The sequence below is a fragment of the Podarcis pityusensis genome (genome assembly GCF_964106645.2).
Source record: "Podarcis pityusensis genome assembly, chromosome: 14".
NCBI lineage: Eukaryota > Metazoa > Chordata > Lepidosauria > Squamata > Lacertidae > Podarcis > Podarcis pityusensis.
In genome coordinates, this window is record NC_138039.1 from 24,335,734 (window position 1) to 24,359,486 (window position 23,753).

At 50.3% G+C, this 23,753-nt stretch overlaps 1 protein-coding gene across 1 annotated transcript; it reads left to right on the plus strand.

Annotated features, from left to right (window-relative positions):
* The first annotated feature begins 48 nt into the window (after positions 1 to 48).
* Positions 49 to 16,579, plus strand: AQP8 (aquaporin 8). The gene is made up of 6 exons (XM_080981738.1): positions 49 to 340; positions 3,286 to 3,548; positions 10,957 to 11,083; positions 12,316 to 12,530; positions 14,047 to 14,181; positions 15,727 to 16,579. Exons 2-6 carry the CDS (start codon positions 3,298 to 3,300, stop codon positions 15,767 to 15,769), a joined length of 771 nt encoding a protein of 256 aa, XP_080837864.1. The 5' UTR covers positions 49 to 340; positions 3,286 to 3,297; the 3' UTR covers positions 15,770 to 16,579.
* The last annotated feature ends 7,174 nt before the right edge of the window (positions 16,580 to 23,753 follow it).

Sequence of the window (23,753 nt, forward strand, 5' to 3'; positions counted from 1 at the left end):
AACCAGACTTGGCTCAGGCCCGCAATACAAATCCTTGAACCATAGAACCACCCAGATAAATAGCTGTTATTTCTCTGTCAGCTGAAACACTCAATGACTTTTACTGCATTTTTTTAACTGCACAAATCCCTTCCACTCCCCCCACCCACACCTTTTTTTTGTTTGTTTTACACTTCTTTTATACCACAGGTCAAGCAGGGAGTGTGCCAATATTTTACGGGGATAGTAAAGCGTTCAGCACTGAGGAAGCAGAACCATTCTGCAGAAAGGACTTGCTGGTGGTTAAGCAGGCATCTCTGCTCTCTCTTTCAGGAACAGACAGCTGGAATAGTTGGAGCTGGTAAGTGAGCAACAGCGGATGGATGGGGAAGCGGGGCAGGAATTCCCTCTCCAAACCTTTTGCCTTGGGAATGGATTGGAAATGTTAGAGAGGGCTTGCTGGAGAGTATAGGAAGTCCCTCTCCCCCCCCTTATTCATTTACAGTGGTACCTTGGTTAAGAACTTAATTCGTGCTGGAGGTCCGTTCTGAACCTGAAACTGTTCTTAACCTGAAGCACCACTTTAGCTAATGGGGACTCCTGCCGCGCCGCTGGAGCACGATTTCTGTTCTCATCCTGAAGCAAAGTTCTTAACCTGAAGCACTATTTCTGGGTTAGCGGAGTCTGTAACCTGAAGCATCTGTAACCCGAGGTACCACTGTATTATTACATTTGCATCACACCTTAGTGCACAGTTAAACTGTGGAACTCCCTCCCAACTTGGATGGCTTTAAAAGAGTATTGGACAAATTTGTGGAGAGGGCTATCAATGGCTAATAGACATGATGATGCCTTGCTCTGCCTCCATAGTTGGAAGCAGCAACGCTTCCGAATGCCAGTTGCTGGGAGCCACAGTGGTAGAGAACTGCTCTCGTGTTCAGATTCTGCCTGTGGGCATCCCTTTGGGGCATCTGGTCAGCCACCGTGAGTGTAAGGAGGTCCTACACACGAGTAGGAGTCCGGTAGAGACACATGCCCGACTGGCAAATTCTCTCCCTCCTGGTTGGTCGTTCGGGAGATTCAAAATCTTTCTCCAGCCCAAACATCACAGCAAATAGTACCTAAGTGTGGAATGATACTCCAAGTGTGTGTATGTAAATACAGTGGTACCTCGGGTTACAGATGCTTCAGGTTACAGACACTTCAGGTTACAGACTCCGCCATAGCTGTCAACGTTTCCCTTTTTTAAAGGGAAATTCCCTTATTCCAAATAGGATTCCTCACAAAAAAAGGGAAAAGTTGACAGCTATGGATTCTGCTAACCCAGAAATAGTACCTCGGGTTAAGAACTTTGCTTCAGGATGAGAACAGAAATCGCGCGGCGGCGGCGCAGCAGCAGCAGCAGCGGGAGGCCCCATTAGTTAAAGTGGTACTTCAGGTTAAGAACAGTTTCAGGTTAAGAACGGACCTCCAGAATGAATTAAGTTCTTAATCCGAGGTACCACTGTAAATGTACTTTAGCCAAATTGCTGCGCTATTGAGTCTGAACGCTGACTGCCTATACTCTGCTGATCCTGAAGTGTGCTGATGCCCCTTAGGTATCAGTCGTTGCGATGTTCAGGCTGGAGAAAGATTTTGAATCTCCCGAACGACCGACCAGGAGGGAGAGAACATGCCAGTCGGGCATGTGTCTCTGCTGGACTACTACTCGTGTGTAGGACCTCCTGACAGTGAGATGATGAACTAGATATGCCTTTCGCTTGAGGCAGCAGGCTCTTCTTATGTTCTTAGGAATTCACTCCCAGAAGATGTAGTGATGGCCATCAACCTTAAAAGGGGATCGGAGAAATCCATGAAAGATAAGGCGATCAGTGACTGCTATCCATGATGGCAATGTTCTGCCTCCTCTTTTGGAGGCAGCACGTCTCTGAGTACAAGCTGCTGGCAATGGCAAGCATGGAGAGCAAGTGAGGCCAGTGGCAGTTCTTGCAGTCTCAAATTTCAGCGGTGCCCTGTGGGACACTGAAATTTGGCACCCAGCACCTTGTGCCATTGTAAATCAAAGCTGCAATGTTGCTGAGGCTCTGTGCCTGGTGCGACCAAACCAGTGGCGCTCCCCTAAGCCTTCCTCCACAGCTTCAGTGTGCATGTGTGAATCTGATAGCCTTGGGAAGTGTAGTTCAGTGACAGAGACCCTGCTTTTTTATGCAGAAGGTCTCCAGTTCATTCCATGATGGCACCTCCAAGTAGAATTGGGACTGTCCTCTGCCTGAAACCCTGGAGAGCTGCTGCCAGTCAGGGTTGACAATCCTGAGCCAGGTGGAGCAGCGGTCTGGCTCCGTATAAGACAGAAACATGAGGACTGGAATCTTGATTTTCATTTAGGGGAAGGGCTGCAGCAGGCAGAGCCTCTGCTTTGCGGGCAGCAGGTAGCAGCTTTAATAGCTGCTAATGGCATCTGGGACGCGGGTGGCACTGTGAGTTAAACCACAGAGCCTAGGACTTGCCGATCAGAAGGTCGGCAGTTCGAATCCCCGTGACGGGGTGAGCTCCCTTTGCTCAGTCCCTGCTCCTGCCAACCTAGCAGTTCGAAAGCACGTCAAAGTGCAAGTAGATAAATAGGTACCACTCCGGCGGGAAGGTAAACGGTGTTTCCGTGCGCTGCTCTGGTTCGCCAGAAGTGGCTTAGTCATGCTGACCACATGACCCGGAAGCTGTCTGCGGTCAAACGTAGGCTCCCTCGGCCAATAAAGTGAGATGAGCGCCGCAACCCCAGAGTCGGCCACGACTGGACCTAATGGTCAGGGGTCCCTTTACCTTAATGGCATCTCCAGGTAGGAATGTCCCCTGCCTGAAACCCCCGTATCTTCCTATCAATGCAGACAATCCTGAGCTCAGTGAATCAAGGGGCTGACATGATAGAAAGCAACTCCTCTTGCTCATTTCCCGAAACTCTGGCTTGGCTGCTCTGAAGAAACGGAATGCAGGGCCAGATGGACCTTGGCCTTATCAATGGAGGCAATTGTTGTGCCCTTTTATTAAGAGGAGGGTGACTAAGTTTCCCTCTCCCTTGCAGAAGGCCAGCTCTCCTGTGTGGTGGGAGCCAGAGAGGGAACAATGGGGATGCAGCCTTGCCAAGTCCTTGCCCCGAGTCCAGAACAGAGCGCCCCATGGGAACGGCACATACAGTGGCATTTGGATTTAAGTCTTCATTGTGTCACACACCAGGGTCAACCTCCGTTCAGCTGACCTGGGAGGGCTCACCAGGTGCTGGCTGGTCACCAAAGCCTGGCTCTTGTCTTCCAGATTTGCCCAGGCATGACAGACGTGGAATTTGGCCGGATGTCCGTCAAGGAGCTGGAGCTGGATGGCAAAAGCAGCCCCCCGCAGCCCCACTGGTTTGAGCAGTACATCCAGCCTTGCATCGGAGAGCTGGTGGGGTCGGCCTTCTTCATCTTCATTGGCTGTGCATCGGTCATCGAGAACACGGATGGCACCGGGAGGCTGCAGCCGGCGTTGGCACACGGACTGGCCTTGGGGCTCACCATTGCGGTTTTGGGGAACATCAGGTGAAGGAAAGAGGGGAGGTGGACTTGCAGCGGGGCAGAGGGGCAGGAACAGGACTCTTGGGTTCTCTCAGTTCCCAGGGAAGGTGGCTGTTCCTGCAAAGGCTTCTGGGAGTTTTTGCAAGGCTTAGGCATCTCCAGCCAGATCTTTTTTGGGGTGGGGTGGGGAGGGATGGATGGATGGATCTGTCAATTTCTGTTTCTCCTTTTTCCAATCTTAACGTCAGTTCTCCACATTTCCTTATCAGTTTGCAATTTAAAAAGGAAACCTCATGACAATTCATCAGCATTTTAGGGCAAATCTATCCGAATATGCACATATTTGCCTGCAATTTTGCCTAATGGAAAAGTGATTTCCTGTCATTTAATGCATTTTTCATGTCACTTTCAGTCGTGCATTTCTGAACACACATTGTTAGGCTGGAGAAATGCATTGCAAAATCCAGAGAAGGGTAAAAATTTTGAAGAGTCGCTGTGCTTCTGTTCATATAATGTTTCACAAAGTGAGAATTAGGTGGCTTCACCCTTAAATGTGAGCTGAACTGAATGTCTGGCCCTTGTGGAAACCTGAGCCTGCCAGTGAGAGGACAGTTCTGTTCTTACTTCTATGTCCTGAGATGGCAGCAGGAATGGCGTTCCTCCTTTCCCCCTGCCAGGCGAAGTTTAACTGAAAGGGGCCATGTTATGTACTGAGTTGAATAGGATCCAAACTGTAGCAGTCTGATTGGTCCTAGAACAATAGGATCCAAAAGGCAGCAGTCTGATTGGTCCTAGAACAATAGGATTCAGAATGCAGCAGTCTGATTGGTCCTAGAACAATGCAGCAGTATGATTGGTTGGCAGGAACCACCCAATCCTGCTCCAGATAGAAGTGAATCCACAACCTGATTGGCTTACAGTAGAATTCCAGAATTAGCCAATCATGTGCAGCCCATTGTGTAAATAATGTATATAAAGCAGATACTGTGAGGGGACATTTATTCATTCCTCCTCACCACTATGAGCTGAATAAAGAGCATGAAATCACTTTGCGACTCTGAGTATATTTCACTGGCGACGAGGATGGGATCCCGCTGAGCTGACTGCCACACACAGCACCGCAGCACCGCCAACTGCCGCACCGCTGCCTCGCACCGTGTATCCAGGCTTCAGCTCCGGGGCACAAGGAACTCAGAATGGCAGCCAACAGCAGCTTCTCGCCATTCAACCCAGCATCTGGAGACTGGGAAGCGTACGCCTCCCGTTTCACCTTCCTCCTAGAAGCCAAAGGGGTCACCGACGAAGAAGACGCCAAGAAGAGGGCGATATTCTTCAGCGTCTGCGGAGAGGAGACGTTTGAAATCGCCCGGGCTCTCCTTGCGCCTGAAGACGTCGCTACTGTTCCATACAAAACAATAATGGAACAGCTGAAGGGGCACTTTTCGCCGCAGCCCTCAGTGGTGGCTCGTCGAAATGCCTTCTACGCAAAGCGGCAAGCCCCTGGGGAAACCATAACTGGGTTTGTGACCTCTCTCCGCCAAGCCGCCCGGTTCTGCAACTTCTCAGAGCTGGAGAACATGCTTCGTGACCGCCTCGTCGGTGGCCTGAAGGATGAGAAGCTGCAACGACGCCTCTACGCTAAGAAGGACCTAACGTTCCAGGTCGCTCTGGAGGAGGCCCTGGCAACAGAAGCTGCCGAGAGGTCGACCCAAGAGGCACGGCCGAGCCTGCCATCCCAACCGAGGGTCCACCATGAAGACCTCACCGACGACTCAGGATCCGACAGGGAGGAGGTGCACCGAGTACAGCAGCGCACTCAAGCAGCGCACAGACCACAGCTGCCTCGACGAGAAGGAGGGAACTGCGCAAGCTGCGGGGAGAGTCACGAGAGGAGGACCTGCCGTTTCCGCAACGCAGAGTGCAGGCAGTGCAGAAAATCGGGACACATCGCCCGGGTGTGTCGGGCTCGGCCCACCCGACACCAGGCATCAGATGACCAATCCAAGAGCCCCAGGTCCCGGGGCCCAACGCACCAAGGCAACTCGACGGAGCTCACGGACTTCCAGGTATACCAGTTGCCCCACCCCAACGTAGAGAAAATTTATGTAGAGGTACAGATAGAGGGGGCCCCATGCCGCATGGAGCTTGACACGGGTTCAACTCTATCCATAATCTCGGCAAGGACCTTAAGGAAACTGTGTCCCACTGGGGGTCCCAAACTCAGGCCGGCCCCATTCACCCTCCGGGACTTCCAGAAACGTAAGGTCCCCACAATGGGGGTGGGGACCTTCAGGGTGCAATACCGAGGGCGGACGCGGCAACTGGACTTGCTTGTGGTCAAGGGCCCCTACATTAGCTTACTGGGATTGGCATGGTTTGGACCACTGGGGCTAGCTGTCACCGGGGTGAACCACACTAGCTTACAAGTGGACGTGGACGCCATATGCAAGGAATTTCCAGGGGTTTTCGATGGGAAATTGGGACAGTATACGGGCCCCCCCATTGCGCTACAGCTTGACCCCGCAGTACGACCGGTCAGGCTCAAGGCCCGCCGGGTCCCGTTCGCCTTGAAACCCCGTATAGACGAGGAATTGGACCGACTCGTAGAGCAAGGAGTGCTGGAGCCGGTGCCTAATGCTCCCTGGGAAACCCCAATCGTCACACCCGTCAAGCCTAATGGTTCGGTCCGCATCTGCGCAGACTACAAATGTACCATAAACAAGGCCCTCACGGCCCACGCATACCCAGTGCCAGTGGTCAGCCATGTCCTTGCCACCCTGGCTGGGTCGAAAATTTTTGGCAAGCTGGACTTGGCCCAAGCATATCAACAGCTGCCAGTAGATGAGGCCACAGCAGAGGCACAGACGATTGTGACGCACAGAGGAGCGTTCAGGGTAAAGCGGCTGCAATTCGGTGTCAGCGTGGCACCAGGCATATTCCAGAATATAATGGACTCTCTCCTTAAAGGGATTCCTGGCGTCACCCCCTTCTTCGATGATGTGTTGATTGCCGGCCCCACACCAGAGGAGTTTGAGGACCGCCTCCGCACCGTTCTGCACCGTTTCCAGACGGCGGGTCTCAAGGTGAAGCGGGAAAAATGTCTACTAGGAGTGCCTCAGGTGGACTTTCTGGGATTTATGGTGGACGCAGAAGGGGTCCACCCGACAGGGGACAAGGTACGGGCCATTTGTGATGCCCCAGCGCCCAAGAGCAAGACTGAACTTCAGGCCTTCTTGGGGCTATTGAACTTTTACCATTCCTTCCTTCCCCACAAGGCGGCGGTAGCGGAGCCCCTACACAGACTCCTGGACAAGCGGGCCCCTTGGGTGTGGGGCCAGCGCCAGGAGGCCGCATTCCAGGCAGTCAAGGACTTGCTTGTCTCAAACTCGGTCTTGGCACACTTCGACGAGAGGCTGCCGGTGGTGCTAGCATGCGACGCCTCACCCTATGGCATTGGAGCTGTCCTGGGGCACCAACTCCCGGATGGAAGAGAGGTACCGGTGGCGTTCTTTTCCCAGACACTCAACACAACCGAGCGGAACTACTCGCAAATCGACAAGGAGGGTCTGGCAATCGTAAAGGGAGTAAAAAAATTCCATGATTTCTTGTACGGGCGGCCCTTCACCGTGGTGACTGACCACAAGCCGTTGCTTGGCTTGTTTGCCCCCGAAAAGCAGACCCCCCAAGTGCTGTCTCCTCGCGTCCTCAGGTGGTCAATTTTCCTTGCCAGCTACCAGTATGCACTGATTCACCGACCTGGGAAGGCGATGGGCCATGCGGACGCCCTCAGCAGGCTACCACTACCGGAAACAGGCCCTGACCCAGCACCTGCACAAGAGGTTATGAGCCTGGAGCTGCTTCCCGACCGCCCCATTCAGGCACAAGAAGTTGCACACCATTCCAAGAAAGATAGGGTCATCTCCCGGGTCCTGGACTGGGTGTGGAGGGGATGGCCCAGCAGCAGCCCCGGGCCAGAATTCGCCGGCTACACAACCCGCAAACATGAACTGTCGGCCCACAAGGGGTGCCTGTTATGGGGAAGCAGAGTCGTTGTTCCCCAGCCCCTCTGCAAAAGGGTCCTCACAGCCCTACACGAGACACATCCAGGGGTAGTAAGAATGAAGGCCCTTGCCAGGAGTTATGTGTGGTGGCCGGGGATCGATGGAGAGATAGAGGCCTGGGTCAAACACTGCCAGGCCTGCCAAGAATCCCGCCCAGATCCCCCAAGGGCCCCAGTCCAGTCCTGGGAGTCCGCCCGAGCACCATGGTCACGCCTGCATGTGGATTTCGCTGGCCCCTTTCAGGGGAAAACATTCTTCATAGTGGTGGACTCCTACACCAAATGGCTGGAAGTCGCACTGGTACCGTCCACTTCCACGTCCGCAGCCATCCGGGTACTACGCAGGCTGTTTGCAACCCACGGGCTCCCTGACACTCTCGTCTCAGACAACGGGACTGCATTTACGTCAGGAGAATTCCAAACCTTCACAGCGCAGAACGCCATCCGCCACATCCGTTCGGCGCCGTTCCACCCTGCCACCAATGGCCAAGCAGAACGCATGGTGCGGACCACCAAGGACACCCTTCGCCGCATGACGCAAGGGGACTGGGAGTACCGCCTTGCCACATTCCTTCTAGCACAGCACAGCACCCCCAGCTCAACGACTGGCCGGAGCCCCGCTGAACTACTAATGGGTCGGCGCCTTGCAATCAGATTGGACCGCCTTCACCCCGATAGAGCTCAGGATGAGATAGTGGTGGGGGAAGGCAGGAACCCCCGGACCTTCGAGGCCCAGGACCCAGTGTACGCAAAGAATTTTGGGGCAGGCCCAGCATGGGTACCCGCCACAATCACCAGGGTCACTGGCCCCGTGTCGTACGAGGTGCTAACGGATGGGGGGCAATGCTGGCGCCGCCACTGCGACCAGATACGGCGACGATTCCCGGGAGAAAACCAGGAGGAGGACAGGTCAGAGGAGTCCCAAGGGAACAGCGGGGCAGTGAGGCCCATAGAGCAGGAGGGGCCAGCAGGAGAGGCAGAATCAGTAAATACAGAGAGGACCCGTGAGGCCGAAAGGACACCGGAACCAGAACCACGACTGAGCGAGCCGGTTGCACCAGACCAAACAGCCGCATCACAGCCAGCATCCTTGGAACACGAGCCAGAACCCGGAGCCCGGACCAGGGAACACCCCAGGCCACAACGCACACGTAGGCCGCCGGCATACCTTGAGGACTATGAATGCGACCTCCCGGGCAGGACTGGAACTTAGAGGGGAGGGGTGTTATGTACTGAGTTGAATAGGATCCAAACTGTAGCAGTCTGATTGGTCCTAGAACAATAGGATCCAAAAGGCAGCAGTCTGATTGGTCCTAGAACAATAGGATTCAGAATGCAGCAGTCTGATTGGTCCTAGAACAATGCAGCAGTATGATTGGTTGGCAGGAACCACCCAATCCTGCTCCAGATAGAAGTGAATCCACAACCTGATTGGCTTACAGTAGAATTCCAGAATTAGCCAATCATGTGCAGCCCATTGTGTAAATAATGTATATAAAGCAGATACTGTGAGGGGACATTTATTCATTCCTCCTCACCACTATGAGCTGAATAAAGAGCATGAAATCACTTTGCGACTCTGAGTATATTTCAGGCCAAGAGAGATCTCTCAGGGGGTTGTAGACCCTGATGTGGGAAGCCATCCTTCAGCAAGCAGCTTCTGGCAGTGGGATAGAAGGAAAGCGGGGGTAGACGTCCAATCGGGATCTCCTGGCATATCTCTGGGTGATTCTCAGTAGATCTGTCATGAACACAGGAACATAGAAAGCCATCACTGAACAGCAGCAGCAACAAAATAAATTTCTCCCTACCTGAATGAGGCAGCTAAAATGAAGAAAGTGAGAGGGAGAGCGGACTTTTGTGTGAAAGCTCTGTGAACTCAATACAGTTCCGACACTGAAAGGATATCCTTAGGATATCCAGAATGTGCTCAGAGACATCCTTTTTTTAAAAGAAGAAGATGCTCAACCCTGCCTCCAAGGTCTTAAGCAGAAAGGAGAGGAAGTGTTGCCTATCAGGCAACCTTGAGATGGTTGGGTACCGATGAATCCCAATAGGAGGCCAGGAGCTAATTTGGAAGGGTCTGTGGTCACCTCTGAATCTGATTGAGGTGAGGCTGCGTTCTGGAATGGGGACAGTCATATTCCAAATGTCTCGAATTCGAACTCCAGCTCCCCAGCTGGAATGGCAGTAGGGTGACTGGCCCAAAAAGGGTTAATCTTTTTGCCTCTTGACACAAGGGACATTTGCCCTTAAAACTTTGCTCTCCTTGATTAATGGAGTAAACAAGTCCCTTTCAATCAGGACGTAGGGCTGCCATATGTCCGGATTTTCTTGGACATGACCAGGATTTCAAAGGCAGAATTGACATCTGGGGGGAATTTTTTGAAAGGTGGCATTTTGTCCTGGATCTTAGGCAAGTCAATAAAAATAAATAAATCACTTTTTTGGCATTTAGGGGGGGAAACCCGCTCAATAACTTTGGGGTTTGTCTTAAAAAAAGCTCAATCATTTTCAGGTCCCCACCCCAAAAAGCTTTTACTTTTTGAAATATGGCAATCCTAAACCCTAGTCACCTGTAGTTTACGATCTGTTTCTCCCTCCCTCTTTATCTGCTTGTCGGTAAAATCAGTGCAGAAGGGACTTAGTGCAGAAGTGATTCTTGGGCCTCACAACAGGGGAGGTGAAAGCTCAGGTTATAAACTGTTTATGTCCTCTCAGAAGTAACTGCTGGTAATGATAACGTTATGTGCAGAGTGCACTGTGATCTTGGAGCAGCAAAGGTTGTGTGTGTCCATTGGGCCCTTCTCAGCACACATTCTAGCCTGTGAATGTCCTTCTTAAACTGTGGTGCCCAGAGCTAGATGCAGGACTTCAAATGGGGTCTGACCAAGTCAGAATAGAGTGGTACTATTACTTCCCTTGATCTGGACACCAAATATATTTGGATGCAGCATGAGATATTTTTGCTGCAGCAACAGACTGGTAAGCTTGTTGTCTACTAGGTCTTTCCCCCCTCTCCTATATTTGTGCATCTGTCTGTGCAGTAGGATAGAGTACACCAGGGGTCAGCAAACTTTTCCAGCAGGGGGCCAGTCCACTGTCCCTAAGACCTTGTGGGGGGCCGGACTATATTTTGAAAAAAAATTATGAACAAATTCCTATGCCCCACAAATAACCTAGAGATGCATTTTAAATAAAAGGACACATTCTACTCATGTAAAAACACGCTGATTCCCAGACCATCTGCAGGCCAGACTGAGAAGGTGATTGGGCTGGATTAGGCCCCCGGGCCTTAATTTGCCTACCCATGTACTACCCTATTCTTTCCCAGGAGCCCTCTAACAATGCTCTCTCCTCTCCTCCCTACAGTGGTGGCCATTATAACCCTGCGGTCTCCCTCGGGGCCTGGCTCGTGGGTGGGCTGAACATGGTGATGGTCATTCCTTACTGGATCTCCCAGTTGTGCGGTGGGCTCATCGGAGCCGGACTGGCCAAGGTATGATCGGTGATGGGGCTGGATAGGGGAGGGGGAAGGACAGCATCTGTCAATGGGCATGTGTGAAGGTTTGCTTCTTGGGATGGCATGGCATTGCCATAATCAGAGGCAGCAGCGGATGGCAAGTCTCTGTCATTCTCCCAAGCATGCCCCTCTGAAAAATACCCAAAGAACATCAATTATGATATCTGTTAATGCAGCAGGAGCTGGAGTGGTGTGTGCTTAGGACTCTTGGCTAAGGATGGCAGGACCCTTCAGTTTTCCTTCTCCCACTTTCTCATTTTCCCAGTCTGAAGTTCCGTTTTCCAGATTTCTGCAGCAATTTGTGAATTATTTTTTTTTAAGAAAAATGCTCATGAAAATGCATCAGCAATTGCTTGCAAATTTCTCCTAATAAACACATTTTCAATGCAGTTTTGACACACATTTTTGCAAGTAGTATAATGCATGTTATTTTCACCAATGTCTTAGCTTCTATGCATACTTTCCCCTAATGTGTGCAGTTTTGTAGGGTTGCCATATCTTGAAGAGCAAAAAAGAGGACAGCCTGAGCTGCTGCCAGCCTGAGCCGGGGAATGAGGCACATGGGTGCAGGTGCACGGGGCCGCTGCTGCGCCTACATGCCTGCTTCCCCAGCACGGGCTGGCAGCGGCCTTGGCATGCAGAGCAGCCTGTGCCCAAGCCTGTGCCCAAGCCCAAGCCCAAGCCTCCCGCACCCGAGCCAGAGCCCAAGTTGCCTATGCCTGCACCCGCGCCCACACCCTTCCCCAGCCTGTGCCGCCTGAGCCCCGCCAAGACAATACAAAAATTTTAAAAAATCAAAACCCCAAATCCCAGACATTTACTTTCATATGTGAAAATCCCCCTCCCCAAGATGGTCATACTGGCCCCCCAAAAGAGGGCATGTCCAGGATTTCCCAGATGTATGGCAACCCTAAGTTTTGCAAACATCAGTTGTATGGAGAACTACATTGCAGCATTTGGATCAGTGCAGATTTGGAAAGATGGTTCTGTATTTCATGTTTTGTGTTGTTTGCCCCACTGTCAAAGGACTTCCAGTGGCAACAGTATGAAAAAGAACCAAGTGGTCTTAGAGATGGAGTCCATGCCATACATGATGGGACTAAAATGTGGGTGGGTGGGTGAGTGAGGGGAACCCAATATGTCCACACCTACTTTTGTATCCCTTGTGCATCTGAAATTAAATTTGGAAGCCTCTAAATCTGTTGCAGGTGATGACCGTCTGGGAAAGGTACGACAATGCCACAGGAGCGGCGTTCACCTCCATCACCTCGGATGACCAAATCCCCGCAGCTCTGGTGGGTGAGATTGTGATGACCATGTTCCTGGTCATGACGGTCTGCATGGGGGCCATCAACGAGAAGACCAAGACCCCCCTGGCTCCTTTCTGTATCGGCTTCACCGTGACGGCGGACATCCTCGCAGGGTGAGTTTGGCTGGCATTCCTGCAAAAGTCCATGGTGGGTCAAGATGGCCGGTTGACATTGTCTACTTTGTGCTCTCTTCCTGAGGAAGGGGCTCATGGCAGAAAGACAGGGCAATTGCTTTGAGTCAAGTGGGGTGCCAGGTAGGGCTGGAAGTCTTCTTCGTTTGGTCCCTATTAGAAAGGGAGCTGATGTAATTCACCCCTCCCAGACTAATACACAGACTGGAACGTAATTATCCTTTGGATTTCACAATACTCTGAATTTTCAGATGCAATTCTCCTCTCAGAAGAACATACCAAAATGCATTTGTTTTTATAAAAAAGCATCAGCTTGATTCATCACTGAAATACAGTGGTACCTTGGGTTACAGACGCTTCAGGTTACAGATGCTTCAAGTTACAGACTCCGCTAACCCAGAAATATTATCTCAGGTTAAGAACTTTGCTTCAGGATGAGAACAGAAATCGTGCAGTGGTGGCGCGGCGACAGCGAGAGGCCCCATTAGCTAAAGTGATGCTTCAGGTTAAGAACAGTTTCAGGTTAAGAACGGACCTCCAGAACGAATTAAGTTCTTAACCCAAGGTACCACTGTATTGGCTTGAGAATAAGCTGTAAGGTGTACAGTATTTGGATAGATGCAGCCCTTGGTTTCCTCAACCTGCATTTCAATGCTCACATTCCTTGCAAAGACACTTAGAGTTGGATCCCAGGGAGCTGTTCCTGGCTGATAATACAGAAAGCTATCAGCAAGGGCTATGTTCTCCCTCCACTGTCAGAGGCAGGATTCTGCTCAGTCCTAGTTGCTGGGACTTGCACTCTGGCCCTGCTTACGGGCTTCCCATTGGGGCATCTGCTTGGCCACTGTAAGAATGGGATGCTGGACTAGATTCCTCCCCCAGTTTGATCCAGCAGCCAGGCTCTTCTTATGGAACCTCCAGGTCCAGAGGCAGTCTACCTTGATTCTGAGGTTCTTAGGAGTATTTGGCCACTGTGAAAGCAGAAGGAGACGGGACTGTTTTGGCTGATCCACCAGGGCTCCTTACGCACTTTTGTGCTCTCAAGCCAGCCTCAGTGCTGACATCACATGCTCAGTGCCAGTGTCCTTCATGCGAATCCTGACAGCCAGCAGCAGATTGCCTGTTGGGTCTCCTTGCCTTGCTTGCATCCACTAACCAGAACGGACAGTTATCAAGGCAAAAAAAGGTTATTCAGCCACCAGCCCTGCTCCCCATCTTTAGTGAGAGATGAGGCTTTTGCTTAAACACTGAGAAGGGCTTCAGACACCAGGATTGATCTGTCGCTGACAGATGGGTGTAGGGATAAAATCCTGCGGTTTCCCTTTCACATATGGTTGTCGGCAAATGGTAAGGAGCTCTCACACCCGGCTCTGAAATGTGCCCCCCTCTTGGGAAACGGCAGCTCTGCTTTCACGGAGGCTTTGGGATATATTATGGGATGTTTGCTCAGCATTGACCTTTGATACACAGCTGCTCCTTTTCTTTTCCCGCCATGCAGGGGAGGTGTTTCAGGAGGCTGCATGAACCCAGCCAGAGCGTTTGGTCCTGCACTGGTCGCCAACTACTGGGACTACCACTGGGTGTACTGGGTCGGCCCTATGGTGGCCGGACTCCTTGTTGGTGCATTGATAAGGTAGGTAGATGGGGGGGGTGTTTCCACTTCCCAAAGTGAGGGGGGAGGTGGTAATGTGAGTGGATGGAAAGCTCTTGTTGTGTTGAGATAGGAGTGCAAGTCTTTAATAATAATGATAATAATAATAATAATAATAATAATAATAATAGCATTTATACCCCACCTTTCCCCCCCCCAAGGAGCTCATGGTTCTCCCCCTCCTCATTTAATCCTCACAACAACCCTGTGAGGTAGGCTAGGCTGAGGGGCGGTGACTGGCCCAAGGTCACACCCAGTGAGTTTCATGCCAGAGTGGGGATTTGAACCCTGGGTTGGATCTACACACAGGAAAAAATAGGCTATAAATAAGTCAGAAATTAAATTGTTGTAACAAAAAAAAAAATCTAGGTAAAAATCACATAGAAAAAAATTGTTTGCTCTCTGGTGCCATCTGGTGTTGCATGTTTGTAATGCATTCAAAGCGTTTTTTGACTAATGTAGCTGAGTCCCTGGCCTCCCACCCTGTTCTGATTATACCACACTGGCTCTATCTCACAGAGCTTGGGGCCTCTGAATCAATGTCACCAGCTACTCTTTGGGGGCCACATCATGCTCCCAACTTCACCAGAGATTGCGCCACACTGGACTGCTGAGCTCCATTCTACAATCATAGTGTAGCCCAGTCATTCCCAACCTGGTGCCCTTCAGATTTATTTTATTAAATTTATAAACATACTTATGAAATGCTCTGATTTTTGTTAAAAAACAAAACAAAACAAAAAAACAGAGCAGTTTGCCATTCTACAATTCAACATAAAAACAGACAAGAAATATAATATAAAAAGGTAAAATGGGAACATTTGCTAGTTGTTATGGAAAGATGTATTCTTAGTTGCCTGCCGATGTCTGATAGAATAGAAAAGTTTTCAGTAGGCATTTAGAAGTTGAAACTGTTGCTGAACTGCAACTCCCATCAGGCCCCTGAAGCAAAGCCAAAGCAATGCTTCTGAATGTCAATTGCTGGAAACCACATGAGGGGAGGGTGCTCTGTGTTCAAATCCTGCTTGCTGGTTTCCCCTAGGTTTCTGGTTGGCCACTGTGAGAACAAGAGGCTGGACTAGCTGGGCCCCCTTTGGAGGGGGAGACTCCCTGGCTGCTTCAGCAGTCTGCCTCATCTCTATCTCTTGAGGCCTCCACTCCTGCTTCTGATTTTGGACTGCTCTCTGCCCCAGACTCTTCCCGCTCACTAAACCATTACCTCTTCTGCTTCTGACATCTCCTCCTCTCAGTCTGCTATCTCTTCTCCCTCTGTCCACTCATTGTCATCTCACCACCAACCCCGTGGTTCTGAGCCTTCCTCCCTTGGGGGTTCCCTAACCAGTCCCTCCCACCGCTCCTCTACATCCAGCCAGCCCACGACATTGGGCCACTGACCTGACCCAGAAGCCTGTTCTTAGATTCTTATGTTTAGAGTAACCCATCCTCCCCAGCTGCTATAAATGGAGCCTAGGAATGCCCTCCCCCCAAAGTACTGATTCTAACTGGTTCATCCTTTTGTTCCTTCAGGACTCTGATTGGGGACAAGAAAACCCGCATCTTCCTGAAATGAGCATCCTCTGAGCAGGCTCCAGCGCTGGGCAGCACAACATCAACAGACCGCTGCCCCAGAGCTCTCCAACAACCCTCCACTTCTCAACCTCTGCTTCCCCGTTTCCTTCGTGGCCAAGGTCTTGGGCGGCCCCTACCTGGAGGAAACAGGCAGGCTCCTGGACCGTTCTGTTGAGTGCTGCTCTCTACTATTTAAAGCAAGGGGGGCTCCTTCTCCTCATGCATTGCTGCTAGGGAAATCCAAGCAGAGAGAGTTGCTGCTGTTGGGCTCAGGGTCTGCATCGGCCGGCCACAGTGAGACCAGGATGCTAGGCTAGGTGGCCCCTGTCGGCCTGACCCAGGAGCTGGGCACTTCTTACGGTCATATGTTCTCAACGCTGTTAAGGATATTGGACACAGACACCATCAGCAACCTCATTGATCCAGATGGTTGCTCTCCCCTGGGCAAGTTCCACTGGAATACCCTGGAGCTCTTGGGCAGCACCTGGGAATCTGCTAGCCCAGCTCACCCACATTCCACTGGGGCTTGCACAAGGCCTCATGTAAATTGATCAGTCCGAATTTTAGTATGAATTCCCCCCACTGTACACATTTTCGGGAAGCAATCTCCCCATATATAATATGTTTTTGCGTGTGCTGTTTTCACTGTAATATAGCATATGCATTATTGTATACACTGCAGAACAGCACTGCAAAATTCAGAGAGGTGCAAATTTCAAGGGATAATTGAATCTGTCCATTTTGGTGTCTCTCAGTTTCTCCAGTCTTAGATTCAGATCTTCGCATTTCCAAATCATTCTGCTTTTTTTTTTTTTTTTAAGTCCTCATGAAAATTCACCAGCATTTTAGTGTGAATTTCTCCTAACTAGCATGTTTTGTATGCAGTTTTGCTTAATGTACACATTTTTGCAGAGCGATTTCCCCCAATACAGTGCATTTTTTGTATGTTGTTTTCCCTATTATATGCATCCTTATGCACACTTTACTCAAGCATATTGCTTTATTGATGATTTGCTAACCATTTCATACGATTTGTGTTGTATTTGTGATGTTCCAGTATGTTTTGTTACTGTTATTGTTGTTACTGTTTGTAAGCTGCTTTGAGATTCATTTGAATGAAATACAACAAATCAGTTTGAATCAAGTGTATGCCTTTTTTGTACACATTACTTGGCCAGAGAGCTGGCTTGCAAAATTTGGAGAAGTGCAAATTTCAAAGGATGGCTGTGTTTCTGTTCACAACTTGTTTTTGCAAAGTATGAATTAGATGAGTCTGCTTTTTAAATGTAAACTAAGTGAAAGTTCTCTTCTGTCCCTGCACAAGAGAACTACTGGTGCATCAGGGTGCCCTGATGGTCAGGAAGTTGAGAGAGGGGGAGAAATCTCTTCTAAGCTTTCCTCCTCCAGGGACTCAGGCTCTCCACTTCCTTGGAGGGCAGATCACATTTGTGCAGGACACAACAGGGAACACTCTCCCCAGAGACCCGTCTCTTTCTCTCTCTATCCTTCCCCAAAGCACTTCACCCCTCCCTCCACGCTGGTTGCCAAGAGCTGCTCAGAGACAGCAGCTGTAAGCCTAATAAGGTGAATCAAAGCAGAGCCCAAGGCGTGCAGATTATAAATCATCCTCAGTGACAGTGCTAATTGATTTCCGAAATTCAGGGGTGGGGGAGAGAGACCATTGCAAATCAGGCACCACTATGGAGTCGGTGAAGAAATCTGGATTTGCAACAGCCTGATAGAGGGGAGCAGCAGCCCCACCACCCCAGCCCTCCTCGGGGGTCTTTCTACAACCTGGCTTTCTGTGGGTTGTTGTTTCCAGTGTTGCACACTTGCCTCCTAGATGGGGGTGGAGAAATACTCCCCTCCCCCAGCAAAAATGAGCCAGTCCTCAGAACCATTTAGGTGCAATGCAAGAAGAAGAAGAAGAAGAAGAAGAAGAAGAAGAAGAAGAAGAAGAAGAAGAGGAAGAAGAGTAGTTTGGATTTGATATCCCGCTTTATCACTACCCAAAGGAGTCTCAAAGCAGCTAACATTCTCCTTTCCCTTCCTCCCCCACAACAAACACTCTGTGAGGTGAGCAGGGCTGAGAGACTTCAAAGAAGTGTGACTAGCCCAAGGTCACCCAGCAGCTGCAGGTGGAGGAGCGGAGACGCGAACCCGGTTCCCCAGATTACGAGTTTACCGCTCTTAACCACTACACCACACTGGTGAAGCCTTCAACAGGCATGGGGAAGATCTTGGGGTTCGTGTTGCCCTGAAATTGTGCCACTTTCTGAGTGGCAAGCTCTGAGCCCTCAATCAGTTGTCTGGTGGTTGATGATGGTTGCTCCCAGATTACGCCTCTAAAATTCTCCTATGCCCTACACAACTGCCTGAGAGGCCTCAGTCTGACAGGTCCAGCTTCTCCGAGTAAAGAGATGGAGGTTGCGGAAAGGTTTCAGCAGCTGAATGGCCAACCGGCTGTTTAAAGGCATGAGAGGCCCTAGCTGCAGTGGTGGGCACATAGAAAACCCTAGGCTGCTTACCAAAGAGGAGAGTGCACTTCTGATATGGGCAGAGGCACTTTTCTGCTCCAAGCCTGAGATATGTGTGGTCAGTTCCTGACTCCCAAGCATGGGGTGGCTGGTCATGGTTTCTATACGGTGAGTTAAAAGCATTCTGTTCATGCTTAAAGGCACTCTTTGACATGATCATCATTTTCCATGTTTCAAGGCAGAGCCGTTGTATTCAAAATAGATGACCTTACTCTACCCTTGCTGATTTTTTTTTATATACAGGAAACTTGCATCTTATGCTTATTTTACTTACACAATCACAGCTTAGTGTGGGTGGGGGGAAAATAAATCAATAAATGAAGGAGGAAACCCCCTCCCCATTTACCTGTACTTGTAAACCACTTAAAAGCTTGAAAAAATAAATAAATGCAGTCCAGAAATGCACATCCTGTTCATGTCTTCCAGACAAATGCAGAGCGAGTTCACCTAAGCAACTGAGTTTCTTTGAATAAGCAAAAGGGGGGAAGTGAGGGGGGGTGTGTGCAGCTTTTAGACTGCCTGGGGTGGAATTACCCAGATTTCATTCACACAGAAAGTGTTTTTTTGGGGGGATGTTCTGATCAAATGGATGGTGCCCGGGACCAAGGCATTTCTTCCATTAAAAAGAAAGTCTGTGTGAAAATCTGCCTGCATTTACCTGACCATTTCTTCCAATTGCCTAGCCTAAGCATTTTTTCAAACAATTTCCCCAAATGTAATGTAGTTTTACACACTGTTTTCACAAGCTTATGCATTTCTGTGCGCAAGTTTTGTTTGGAGAACCGTTTCACAAAGTTCAAAGTGCTCTGTCTCTGTTTACTTACAGGTGAATTATGAAGGTTCGCCTTAAAATGCAATGTGAGCACATTTCTCTCCCTACCCAGAACCTCAACACTACCAAGGGGGCGGGGCACACCTAAGACCCGCCTATAATCACCTAGAGGGAGAGAGCTAATGAGTTGTCTCATGAGGAGATGACTTTTCATCTAGACTAGCTAATAGATAGGTTTGTTTCCTTAATGGTCTTTGACAGCCTTGGATTGCTGCTGGCAACTGGCTATGGAAAATATCCCGCCTGACTGGGGCAGAAACAGCCTGGCAGCTGGGATGAAGCCAGAAAGAGCATCTGGTTGGAAAGAAGGGGCCCGGGATCCGTGAGGGAATCTAGAGAAAGGCTTTCTGGAGGTGGTTTTTTTTTTTAATTTTAAGAAATGAGTTACGTGTGACAGCAAACACTGCATGTCCATGGGTCTCACTTCCTGTGTCTCTGTGTGTCTCAGCTCCTTCCCCCTGCTCAATTTGGATTTTGGCCCACAGATCATAGCAAGAGGTCTTCTCTCTGCCTCTCTTCTTGGGGAAACAGACCCCAGAAAAGCCTGCTGCTCCTGGGGTTGTTTATTGCTTGAGACAGGGCCAGCCCACCCATCAGACAAGGTGAGGCGAATGCCTCAGGCGGCAGGATTCATAGGGGCAGCAGATCCCAATGTAGATCTATGCGAGGGGGAAATGAGATCTGTGTGACCCACTTGTGGGTAATTAACAAAAGAATCAGCCCGATACCCGGATTTAAAAACACGGGGCTCTGCTCACATTCCAGTGGGAGAGAGTCCCCAGCAAAGTTTAAAACAGTCACAGAGTTTAAGCAGCAACATAGCATGGGAATATAAATTGTTAGACCCCTTTTTATATCCCATTTAGTCTGCCTACAGTGCTTGCCCCTCACTCTACCCCTCTGGGGAAACAGCCCCATCATGTTTTTGACCGTGAGACCAGGTGTCCAGGGCTCTTTCAACACTGCCCATGCCTGAAGCAAGATTCAAACTCAGGCCAGCACAGGATAGCCTGCCTTTGCCACACTCAAGGTCCAGCTGGCTTCCAACATACGTGCAAGAACCAGCCCACACACAGAGAAGAGGTCCTGCCATTAGGTGGGTGGGGCAGCTTGTCTCAGGCAGCAGGGCTATGTTATCTCATTCAAGGCAGAAAACTGGTCAGCTCTCTGTTTCCTGAGATACGATTTCATGTGGATTTCCTGCTCCAGGCAGAGAGATAAACCTCTCTCTCCCCCCCTTCCCTCCCTCCCTCTTTCCCCATAGGACTCCCCCCATCCTGACCCCATGCCCCTCTGTTCCACAGCTGAGGACAGCACTGAGGCCACCAGCTCAAACATCTGCACAGCTGACGCTGTGAAGGCAGGAGGTTCTCCTAGATGTTATTGCCGCAACCTCTCCAAACTGGCATTGCAGCAGTCTGCGTGCTTTTTTGTGTGCACAAAAACGCTTCTTCATCCAGTTGACCAAATACATTAATGTGGCCTTTCTCCTCCTCCCACCCCTCACTCGTCAGGTTGAGGGGGATCCCGGAGGGAGCGTGGCTAGAATCCGTGTCTTTTTGGCACGGTATTTTTAAAAGCATCACCATGGCAACGCATCCAGCTCGCTCGCTAGCATCTTCCCACAGTGCGTCCTTGGTGCCGGAAAGGGTTGCCCCCATCTCCCTCACAAAGGAATAGCTCTCGATTTCTTGACAGGTAGCCCCAGACTAGGATTGCAAAGAAATGAGAGGGGAGATGAAGGACCCTCTTCACCTTGTCCCTAGGCAGAGTTCATCATTTCAATGCTCTCAGAGCAAACAAGATTGCCCCCAGCACGACAGACCTTCAAGACCCCTGAAGGTCAGCGCTGGACAGACTCTAGGCTTCTAGGGTCTGTAGTGGTACCCTGGGTTACAGGCACTTCAGGTTACAGACGCTTCAGGTTACAGACTCCACTAACCCAGAAATAGTACCTCAGGTTAAGAACTTTGCTTCAGGATGAGAACAGAAATCGTGTGGAGGCAGCGGGAGGCCCCATTAGCTAAAGTGGTACCTCAGGTTAAGAACAGTTTCAGGTTAAGAATGGACCTCCAGAACGAATTAAGTTCTTAACCCAAGGCACCACTGTACTTTGTCTTTTAAACTAGAACCTCAAGAGCCACCGATCAGGTGCGGAAGTTATCATGAAAGAGCAGGGTGCCTCTGAGCACAGGGAATTGTTTTCCGGGCCAGCTGAGCGTTCGCTGCCTTCACACAGAAGTCCGCTCTTGGAAACCTGGCTGCATTTCAGCAGTGTGGTGTAGTGGTTAAAGTGTTGGCCTAGAATCTGGGGAGCTTCTAGAATCTCCCCCCACTTGGCCAATGTCGGGGGGCAGCCACTCTCTCTCTTTCAGTCTGTGTCAGGGACTGGACTGAGGGGGGCGAGACTGAGGAGGAATTTTGGAGACCGCCCCCCTCCTCCTGAAGCTTCCAGAGAAGAGTAAGGCAGTACTGAATTACAGCAGTGGTTTGAGGATGGTCACAGCTTAGAGACAGGTGAACAGAAGAGTTGGGAGGTGTTGGGAGAAGAGAAGGGGAGACAGAGACAGAGCAACCAGTTGACACGTTATTACTGGAGAGTATTTCTGACCCCCCCTTCCCCCAGAACCCGACGTGCATGGAAACTGTAAGAGCAAAGAACTGCGGAGCTCAGTTGGAGCAACGCCATTAACCTACAGAGGCCTCTCACTGTGAATATTGAATAAAGACTCGGTAAGAGCTTCCTGTCTACTTCCTTGGCTGTCTGTCGTGAGGGGGGGAGGACCGGAATTCACTGAAACCTGACAGGGCTGACCTACTCCACAGGGCTGTTGTGTCGCTAAAATGAAGGCTTCGGGGAGAGCTATGTTATGCCACCCTGAGTTGCTTGGAGTAAAGGAGGTGGAGTGTCAATGTAATAATGCATTGTTATAACTTGGGGAGGGGCAAGAGTCCTCTAAAATCTCTGGATTCAGTAAAGGGTTAGAATTTAAGCAAATCCCTAAATTCCTGGGTCTACCTGGGGCTGGTGTTGAAACCAGTTTTCCCATGCCTGGCCAGAAGAACCATCAAGAAGGAACCATCGAGAGGTAATCACCAGAATGACCGAATCATTAACCTAATGAAAGACAGGGCGATATGCCACCAGCGAAGCCAAGGTGATGTGCCATCTTGGGATGTGAATGTTCTGCGCTCTCTCCATCTAGACTCGTGTTGCATATATGTGTAAAAGGTAAAGGTAAAGGACCCCTGGATGGTTAAGTCCAGTCAAAGGCAACTATGGGCTTGTGGCGCTCATCTCACTTTCAGGCCAAGGGAGCCAGCGTTTGTCCACAGACAGCTTTCTGGGTCATGTGGCCAGCATGACTAAACCGCTTCTGGCGCAACGGGACACAGTGATGGCAACCAGAGTGCATTTACTTTCCTGCTGCAGCGGTACCTATTGATCTACTTGCACTGGCATGCTTTCGAACTGGTAGGTTGGCAGGAGCTGGGACAGAGCAATGGGAGCTCACCCCATTGCGGGGATTCGAACCATAAATAAACTCTGTATCATAAAGACACCACAGCTGCTGTGCCTCATTGTCCGAAAGGAAACACAACCCCTGGCTAAGCAGCTGAAACTCCCTGGATTCTTGCACTGCTAGTGGAGATCAGAGGTGGCATGTAACAGCATAAATCAAGAACAATAATTTAGGTGGGAAAAGTTGTATTGTTGTCATCATTGCTCTGCCTGAGCTCTCGGGAGTCTGAATGCCTTTGCAATCCACTGCAGATCACCCAAAGAGCTTCCAGGGGGTCCCAAACTACCCCTTGCCTCTCCCAGCCCCCAATGGTAGGTGCTTTAAGTCATCTTTCATCTAATTCATCTGGTTATCGGTAGTAAAAGCCAAAGCAGTAACACGTGGGCAGAAAAAAAAACTGTGAACCCCCCAAGCACAGCATTTCAATTAAAAGAGAACATCCATTCACTTCAAAGGAAATCAGAGTTCACAGGGTATCTGAACATGAAAAGGAAGACGTTGTATTCCAAACTGGCAAGAAGGTAGAAACACAAGATCCCGGAGGCCGTGCTGTCTCAAGGCGCTGGTGGGAGCTCTAGTCTAAAACATCTGGAGGGCACCAGGTTGGGAAAGGCTTGCTCCCAATGGGCCAGTGGGCGGGTGCGCCCGAGGCTGCATCATTGGAGGAGAGACGCACCTTGACATCAGCCAAAGGCACCGAGAGATGTGGCAGGCTGCCTTATCCTCTGCAGCAGCAGGAGGAAGGCAGTGACTCAGAGACAGAGGAGAACGGTTTGCGCTGCCCACACAGTAGGAAATAAGAATATCAGAAGAGCTTGCAGGGGGCCCATCTAGTCCAGCATCATGGACTCACAGTGGCCAACCAGATGCCCCAACGGGAAGCCCAAAAGCAATAGGTGAGAGCAACCTCCTTCTGCCACTCTCCTGCATTCTAAGGTAGACTGGCTCTGTCCCAGGAGGTTCACTTTAGGAATCATAAAACACAAAGAAGAGCCCTGAAGCAGCTGGGTCAGGCAAAAGGGGAAGGGGTATCTAGTTCAGCATCCTGTTCTCACAAGAAGAAACCCACAAGCAGGACCTGAGCACAATCAC